We start from the raw sequence: 9,646 nt of genomic DNA, 5'->3' as shown, positions 1-9,646 counted from the left end.
TTGTCTCTCTAGTTGGACAAAAATATATTTTTTGCCTCATAAAAATAATATTAATAATAATAATACTTATTGTGCAGTCCACAGTGGGTAAAACATGCATGGCTGTCTATGCATCTAAATACAGCATTCTGCAATCAAGAGCAATTAACAATCCATTGTCAATTCTAAATATGCCCTTTCAACTAATAGATTGGTCTTCGTATGAAGGGCTTTTCTGCATATGAAAGAAAAATTGGGTCAGCATTAAATGCCTTTTGTATTCACGCCTAAGTACCTGCTTGTGCTGGAAGTCTGATCCTATGGGGTCTTTTAAAATGTCCTGATAGCACATACATTTACCCTATAATGTAGTGCTTTTGCTGATGGGCAAGTTTTAGTCAATTCATAGATAACAAAAAAATGAACTCTATTAAAAAAAAACTTTATTTTTACATAGAGCTAGGTTAAGTATGTAAATAATATGTCTTTATCTTGGCCTCCTGTCATTTCCTTCACAGTGCTATTAGCCTAACACTCAACTTTTTGTGATCCTTGAGAAAGAATAACTTTACTATAAAAGCAGCTAGAGAGGTCAGAGATGTGTTGTTTCCAAGCTCTTTTACTGTTTTTAAAGAATATGTAAGGTGCACTTGAAGGAAAGAAGCAGGACAATCATTCTATTTATTTTATGTGATCTACATGTAAATTGTAATCTCACTTCCAAATGCAACATAAAATCATTATTGCTGTAACTGTTTATACCATTAAGCAGAGCCGATCAAATAGAGTTTGTTCCAATCCAGCTTCATGTGCTGCCTCGGAGCCCTGGATAGTGGGAGAAAGCTGCTTTGGATCTCCAACCAATATCAGCTTTCCACACTGAAACCTGCAAATGTTAAATAGAAGTAAAATCACTGGGTATGCGTTCTCTTATATCCCTGATATATCAACTGCATGCTTACAAATAAATGTGCCTAGAACAAAGTATCAGTCTATTGTAAACCAGATCTCTACTTACTGTCTATCCTAGGAAGTAAAACACACAGCCACTTACCAGTTGTGAAAAACTACTGCAGATAAATGGCTTTCACTACGAAGAAGCCCTTTATAAAAAACATCAAAAATAAAGTATATTTAAAGACAAAACCTTTTTTTCCCAATTTTGGATAGAACAGGGGTGTAACTACAAATCAGGGGCCCCATAGCAAAACTTTGGGGTCCCCAGGCTAATGTGACAATCTGTGTAATTGATCTTAACATGAAGTATGTATTAATGATGGGCAGCAGGAGAGCCGTCAGCACAGCCAGTACACTACCAGAGAGCAGTGCTGGGGATAAACGTTATACCGTAGTAGCACTAATAATAATAATTACCATAATGATATTTTCCATTATGATCAAATGATACATGGTCTTACACACACTTACTCTTCAACCTAATACAAACTTCTCTAAACTCTAACTTCATTAAATTATTTTTGGAGAAAACCAAACCTCAGCCCTCCCATAGGGTATTAACAGAGGTGGAACTCTGGGATTTGTGATGGCATTAGGCATACAGGGTTAATTTGTAGTCGTCTGCAACAGACGTTCAGAGGGCCATACACGCATGTGTTTAGGAACCTGGGAGTCACAGGTGTTCCATGCAGCCGCATCCAGCAGGCTGTAAAGACCGGCAGATACAGTGTCTGTACAGATTCATGCACATCTAAGCTTTACATCTTTACAGGGAGGGACAAGCAGCCCTGGAAGCAGTCTATCGGGCCGTGCATCGGTACATATATACGGATGTGTGGGAAGATCATGTCACTGATTTTGTACAGGTCGCTGGCTGTAGCTGCAAGAAACCTTGACTTCTGGATGTATAAATACTTGCAAGTATGGCCTTTGTCCTTAGCGTGGTGTGTTAGCTATGTGAATTGAGCCTTATGTGCTTTAAAGAGGAACTAAACCCTCCTATTCTTTATAGCTGGGGAAGGTGCCATCTTCTGATTAGATCTGCAGTTGCAGTTCTGGCCATCTTAGCCTCTGATTAGATCTGCAGTTGCAGTTCTGGCCATCTTAGCCTCTGATTAGATCTGCAGTTGCAGTTCTGGCCATCTTAGCCTCTGATTAGATCTGCAGTTGCAGTTCTGGCCATCTTAGCCTCTGATTAGATCTGCAGTTGCAGTTCTGGCCATCTTAGCCTCTGATTAGATCTGCAGTTGCAGTTCTGGCCATCTTAGCCTCTGATTAGATCTGCAGTTGCAGTTCTGGCCATCTTAGCCTCTGATTAGATCTGCAGTTGCAGTTCTGGCCATCTTAGCCTCTGATTAGATCTGTAGTTGCCATTGTGCTGCACATTTGATCAGTTATGACATCAGCCATTTGAAGGATGGAATAAGTACACTAGCGATTGTGACAGTTATTACTAGAGGCTACTACTTCAATGTAACTGCACTTCTACCCGATATCTTGCTGACTGAGATTTCCACTTGTGACAACTCACAATATCCTCTTGTTAAGCATATTGAGGTGAATTTATCAAAACTGGAGCAGACAAAATCTGGAGCAGCTGTGCATGGCAACCAGTCAGCTTCTCTCTTTCATTTTCAATGCTTAACTGAGCAAACTGAAGAGAGAAGCTGATTGGTTGCCATGGGCAACTGCTCCAGATTATGACTGCTCCAGTTTTTATAAATTCCCCCTTATCTATCTTAGGACCAGAACGCTTCATCAGGCAGTAAGTTTTCTGCTACAAAGAAATAAACCTACACTGAGTGACACTATAGTTAAATAAAGTTGGTGTTACCTGGCAATTGGAAGCAAGGATGCTGGCTCCATCATCTGACTGCATTCATCGAGAACCACAACTGGGAATTTAAGGTTGCTCATACAAGCAAAGGGACAAGCTGCACATGTAGCACCAACAACACGAACCTTGGGTAAAGTAGGACAATCAGAGATATTCCGGAGAAATGCATTCCTGTTGTGACTGTTAAACTATACTTTTTGTTTTCTTTAACCACTTCAAGACCAGGTGTTTAGACCCCCTTCCTGGCCAGGCCATTTTTCAGTATTCAGCGCTGCGATACTTTGACTGACGTTTATTGCGTCATGCAACGCTGTACTGAAATTAATTTTACACCATTTTTTTGGGGACAGATAGAGCTTTCTTTTGGTGATCAAGGGGGCGTGTCTGAGCGGACGTCTAAAGACGCCCGCTCAGATCTAGAAAGCTCCTGGCCGGCCGTTTTTTTACTACGGCCGGCCCGGAGGCAATTAAAGAACAATTTAACAAAGATCTGCCATTTTTTAATCCACAAGATACTGTGAGTAGCTGTGTCACTCTTAGAATACCTGGACAGTGGCTGTAGCTGATTGGCTGGGCTCTGGCAGTCTAAGGATCCTTGATGTCATCATGTCTAATGCAGTTTTATTAGACGTGAAGACGCAGAGGGACATATCACAGCTGGAGCGGTCACTGCCACAGGACTAAGGATTGGGTTATATTTCACCCCTACAGAAAACCAAGCAGTTAATCTAGCAGTGCGGGGGTAGCCCCACTGCAAGGGTTGTTCTGAGCTGGCCATACACTGCTTGACTCTTGGCCAAGTCCTGCTGACTCGTCTGAAACTTGAGCAGTGTCTGGCCCTGTCAGCACCCCTCTGTTTAACAAAAGTTGATTGTTCTATTGACTTGTGTCAAGGAACCAGTCTGAATGTTCTCAGTGGAAAAGTGACTGCAGCCACTGATGAGGTATTCCAACAGTGGCACAACCACTGCTGTCAGAACAAAATAGCTGGGCAGGGAAGATTTCCCCATCCCCATGGGCTGAATGAAAAAAAATAATTAAAAGGAGAACTATGAGGTGAGTGCTTTTCACTCACCTCATAGTTCTAGCCGACCTGTGACAATGAGACTGTCACAGGTCGGCTCAGTAGATCGGGAGGTGAGCGAACACATACCGTCGTTCGCTCACCTCTCGATCCTGTCCTGGCTCTCTGCCGTGACAGGGGAGGGGCTGGAATCCCCCCTCCCCGTTCCAATCCGCAAGCGCTGACTGGCGGAACGGACAGGAAGGGTGCGGGTGCAGCTGGCTCTGCCTCTAGATAGGCAGAGCCAGCTATCAGACACGCAGCTGGGCGGATCCCGGCATAATTGTCGGGATCCGCTTCAGCTGCGGCGTCTCAGTATACCGCAAGCTGCAGCTCGCGGTATAATGAGCCTAGGGTGACGGGAGGACACTAGTTTGTGTCCTCCCGTTACCCTAAAGAGAACTATAAGGAAAAGACTTAACCCCATAGTTCTCCTTTAAGTTTATGGTCATCTGATCATGTTTAAAGGCCATACCACACTTACATGTTGGCTGTAATCCATGTTTCTGATGCGCGTTACAGCATAAATTAGGTGCATTTAAGACATGCTTTTATTGTCATTTCTGGCTCATACGATATGCAAAGTACGGCAGAAACATCCAGAATAGGGATTTTACATGATGCAAATGTTTGTAGCATTCACCAAGCTGAACAATTTACGCATTTTAAGGTTATTCATTCACTTCAGTGGGCCTCCTTAACATAAGTAAATTAGCTAAATGCAGCATGTCCGTATATTTAACAAAACTGCAGAACATAGATGTAAACTTACCGCACAGTGATGGCTAGGATTTCTACTTAAAAAGCAATATAATGCAGTAAAATGCATATTCTTTACTGTGTAAAAACATAAGCATATAACGTGTGGCGGTGCCTTTAAGAAAAAAGTTTCATATCAATCAACTGCAATACAGCAATCTTTACAGGGATTACCCATACAAAAATACAAGAGTAGATGATGTACTAGATCTATAAACAAATAAAAGTGGACTATCAATAGACGGTTTAGCAATGAACATGTACACATACCTGTCCCAGCAGAGTCTTATTAGTGCCCAGTTTATGCTGCTCAATACTCTTTCTCACATACACCTTTTCTGCAGGAGTTAAATCTTCCTTCAGGAGAACCAGAAGCTCTTTTAGTTGCTCACTTTCATTTTCTGACCCTGCATGCAAGCTGAAGCAGACATCAGAAAATTGGTCATTCTGCAAAATGGCACAGGACCCGTTTCATAGGGGCCTTAGTGTCTACACACATTTGTTGGAGCTCTGGGAACTACTTTAGGGTAAAAACACAATGAGGCAGAATCTGGAGTAGTTGCAACTATTCAGTGTCACTGTTTCATTTTCAAAGCTTATCTGAACAAACTGAGAGATAGACGCTGATTGGTTGCTATGGGTAGCGCCTCCAGATTCTGTCTGCTCCTGTTTTGAAATATTCTCCCCTATGAAATGAAATCTGAAATTCAGTTATATATTTATATATATAAAAAAAGAAATAATGTCGTTTTCCTGTAGCTTCCTGCGCTCAAACTAGAAGTGAGACAGGCAGGAACCTGAGTAAGGATCTGCTGCAATGCCCATGTGCAGACAGGAGTAGGAAGCAAACTGATGGCCTCAATAGTGTCCTGCTGCTGATTCACTGTCTAAGGGTTAGTTCACGCCAGAAACTGCATCACAACTGCGTGCGTCTTCTCAGTTGCATTGCGATCTGTTTTGACGCGTTTGTGATGCGTTTCTCCCCCCTGCATGTCCCTGGATGATGCCACAATCAATTCTGGGGGTTTTTTGTATGCGTTCCGTTGCGTTTTAGTGCATTTACACTGCATTTTGTGCAGTTAAATGCAGGTAAAATAGGACTAGCAGTACTTTTTCTGACTGCATCTGAACAGACTGCAATGGTGTGAATACAGCACAAGAAAGCCCATAGGAAAGCACTGGGATGTATTTTGACTGCAGCAGTTAAAATAAACGGACTGCATCACAACTGCATATGGTGTGAACAGGCCCTAAGAGGGGGGTGTTTTGACCCGCGTTCTTGACCGAGCTGTGTTGCTGCAGAGGAGGTTGAAGATCTGACTGTCGTCTCTGGCAGGGGTGCCTGGATCTCAAAACGGCTGCAACTTTGAAAATTCTTTGACAGGTAAAACAGATTCCCTTTGTCAACTGTGTGCTTTAAAGTGGCCCATTAACACCCCAAACCCAAATATGTGATTTTAATGTATATTTCAGTCTATATGTGGAACAGTGCAAATTTAAAAAGGAAAATGTAAAGATAATCAGGAAGTAAATAGGCATAGTGCATGGGCAAATATGGCTGTCCCCATGTAGGTAAAAACAAAGATCATTCTATATACAGAAACAAGGAATTTAAAGTAAAACTCCAGGGAACTCCTGCGCTGCAAGGGTTAAGTGCTCATTTTTGTCTAGGTACAAAAATAATAAAGTTATACTCACTCGAACCTGTTCTTAGACTGGTCCTTCCAGCGCCTCTCCCCCTGCGCTGCAGCGTTGTAAGGATCCTGCTGTCATCATGTTCTATACATTGAAGGGAATTCATCAAATCTGGAACAGACAAAATCTAGAGCAGCTGCCCATGGCAACCAATCAGCTTCTCTCTTCCATTTTCAAATCTTAACTTAAAAAACTGAAGAGAGAAGCTGATTGGTCACCATGGGCAACTGCTCCAGATTCTGCCTGCTCCAGTTTTGATAGATTACCCCCATTGTGTAAAAAGACGCGAGGACGCTGAGGGACATACCATCACTACAGCTAGGAGGACAGAGGCTGGAGGGAGCGCTATGACACCGACTGGCTCAGCAGTTTGGGTGAGCATTACTTTTTTTTATTTTTGCCCCTAGATGAAAACAAGCATTTAACACTTGCAGTATGGGGGTAGCCCCACTGCAAAAGTTGCTAAAAAAATTGCCCTTTATTGGTGCCTTGGTTTGTACTCCCCATAAAAAAAAAAAGTTATACTCACCTGATCCTCTGAGCCGGCTTGCTCTTAGAGCGGTCCCTGGAGCCTCTCTCCCCCTCTGCTGCTGTCTAAGGTCCTTAAGTCATTACATTCTATACACCGTCTATAGAACATGAGGATGCCGAGGGATATATCATCACTGCAGCCGAGGAGCGCACAGGCTGGAGGGAGCGCTGTCACAAAAATAATCCAGATCCGAGGTCCGGGTGAGTATAACTTTTTTTTTTTTAACCCTAGACACAAGCGAGCCCTTAATGATATAACAAGATGAGCAGCGCTAGGAGTTCAATTAGCTGTATCTCACACAAGTGGCAGTGATTAAAACAAAAATAGTGTTTCCTTAACCCATTCACTAATATTAGATACTGCAAAGTTTTTAATGTCCAGACAATGTGATGAATTTTTAGTGTATCGTGCCAAAACATCAATATAAATAAAGATTGTGATATAAAATACAAGCTGCTGTATTAAAGACCGCTGGATCTGAAGATGTTTAAACCGAATTAACAGCGCTAGTAGGTGAATCAAATTACCATATAATCGTGTTTGTGGACTCTAAAGGTGCCCATACACTGCACAATTATCGTACGATAATCGTATGCGATCGGTTTTTCGTACGATAATCGAGCAGTGTGAACGGAGACGTGCGACCGTTTCTACTGTACGGTCGCACGTCTTCTGTCGAACCAGCATGTTCGAAAACCAGCCGGGAATCGTACGATTCTCGGCTGGTTAGAACGGTGCTCGGAAGACAAATGCCGAGCGGGCCGGTGTGCCCACGCGCACACAGCCCGTTCAGCATTGCGGTCATCGGAAGCCCGCCCCTCAGGGGGGCGGGCTTGCGATGATCGAGAGTGCGATCTGCCTGTCCAAGATTTTTTTAATCCCTGTACAACCATCGCAAGACTAAAGTCTTGCGATGGTTGTAGAGTATATGGCCACCTTTAATCATAAAAAGACCACATAAATGCAAGTACCGTTAATCAATGAAAAAACACGGCACTGTACTAGTAAATGAACATGTTTACGGTTAGGGGGTGACTTTTAAACAAGTGTTTCTAGGTGTCTCAGTGTGTAAAAATAAAGTGAATAAATCTACACAAATTGAAGAAGTCCTTCACTTTTTTACACCTTCATGTGCATGGATAACATTAAGGCCCCATTCACAGTGAGCGATTCGCAAATCTAGTTGTAGTTCAAATCTAGCATTGAGCAAACTAGAATCGCGGCAAAATCCGCTCCAAAAAGGGCCCTGCTGTAGCAACGCATGCCCCACGACGGACAGAGCCCCATTGCCATGCATTGCAGAGCGATATCGCACAGTAAATACCCACGATATCGCGCGGATTAAATCGCTCAGTGTGAATGGGGCCTAAGTGACAAATCATATACTTGAAAAAATTCTGGTGAGTAAACAGAAGTATAAACGAAAATAATTATGAATGACAATTAATTGTGCTGACAAAAAATGAATATAAACAGCTACAGTGTCTGTAGTAAACAGCTCCGCTTCAAAGCCAAGTAGCAGAGCCTTCCAATGTTCGGTAGGGTAGTGCTTTCCTGGGGTTTGTATTAAGATCAATACATCCGTTTTGTCTGATGGGACACAGTTACTGCGGCGTCTTTCGTATCTCGTGCTTTACCATCAGTCCTCAGTTTAAAGTATTCCCACAGTCATGCAAAGAAAAATTATTTCATCGGGTAATAGTTCCAGAAATAGTTTATTGAAAAAAAATTTAAAATGAAAAAAAATCACATTCGGCCGGTCCAAAAACAAACGTGTTTGGTATGGTAGACCCGCCCCTACGCGTTTCGTCACCACCGACGTCCTCAGGGGAAATGCAGGACGTCTGAGGACGTCTGGAACTATTACCCAATGAAAGAATTTGTGTAGATTTATTCACTTTATTTTTACACGCTGAGACACCTAGAAACACTTGTTTAAAAGTCACCCCCTAACCGTACACATGTTCATTTACTAGTACAGTGCCGTGTTTTTTCATTGATTAACGGTACTTGCATTTATGTGGTCTTTTTATGATTTAGAGTCCACAAACACGATTACATGGTAATTTGATTCACCTACTAGCGCTGTTAATTCGGTTTAAACAAGCGAGCACTTAACCATTACACATTTTTTTCCCCAGAGTTCTGCTTTAAATCATAGCCCAAGGCTGGTAAGGGTATTTACGTGAAGCGGATACCTCTAAACCAGGGGTAAGCAAACTTCGGCACTCCAGCTGTGGTGAAACTACAAATCTCATAATGCATCTGCCTATGGGAGTCATGCCTGAGTTGTCAGAGTGTTGCAATACCTTATGGGACCACAGCAGCTGGAGGGCTCGAGTTTGCCTACCCTGCTCTAAACTATTCTGCTCTTATGGGTAGCTATTTAGCAAAGTTTCTGTTTTTACTCCTCCCTATACAGTCTACCTATGAAGGGAATATTCATCCCATGCTTCTTGGAAACAGTATTATCTTTAATCTTGTTTTATGTATATATGAGAATGTAACTTCAGTTTATAATACAGATGGAATATTCTGTAAAGACCTATTTTTTTAGTGCAATAAGTGTTTATTGAAGATTTTCCACAAACATACATACATACATACATAGAGCATGGCATTCCAAAAAGTACAGCTATCATGTAACATCAGGAATATGCGTGAAGGGTATAAACTGCATAGTGTGCCATGTGACAGTAGAACCTAAGTGTAAGGCCCACTCAATCTATGTTGTCACTATAGTATGTGAACAAGACAGTAGGTCCCAGCTTTGGGGCGCCGCGATAATCCAATCCCCCAGCCAGGGTAAATTAGCTTGAAGAAA

The 9,646-nt window shown here is 42.3% G+C and overlaps 1 protein-coding gene across 1 annotated transcript in view; it reads right to left on the bottom strand.

The window, feature by feature from the left end:
* The window catches only part of ZGRF1 (zinc finger GRF-type containing 1), a 61,613-nt gene that overhangs the window by 10,838 nt on the left and 41,129 nt on the right, over positions 1 to 9,646 (bottom strand). Inside the window, exons 20-22 of the mRNA XM_018569788.1 lie at positions 4,866 to 5,013; positions 2,771 to 2,898; positions 742 to 865 (exon numbers count right to left, since the gene is read on the bottom strand). Of these exons, the coding sequence (XP_018425290.1) occupies positions 742 to 865; positions 2,771 to 2,898; positions 4,866 to 5,013 (400 nt within the window). The remainder of the gene's footprint in view (positions 1 to 741; positions 866 to 2,770; positions 2,899 to 4,865; positions 5,014 to 9,646) is intronic.

Source organism: Nanorana parkeri, unplaced genomic scaffold (genome assembly GCF_000935625.1).
Source record: "Nanorana parkeri isolate BGI_ZX_2015 unplaced genomic scaffold, ASM93562v1 scaffold36, whole genome shotgun sequence".
In the NCBI taxonomy this organism is placed as follows: Eukaryota; Metazoa; Chordata; class Amphibia; order Anura; family Dicroglossidae; genus Nanorana; species Nanorana parkeri.
This window is presented reverse-complemented; position numbering and strand designations above follow the sequence as displayed.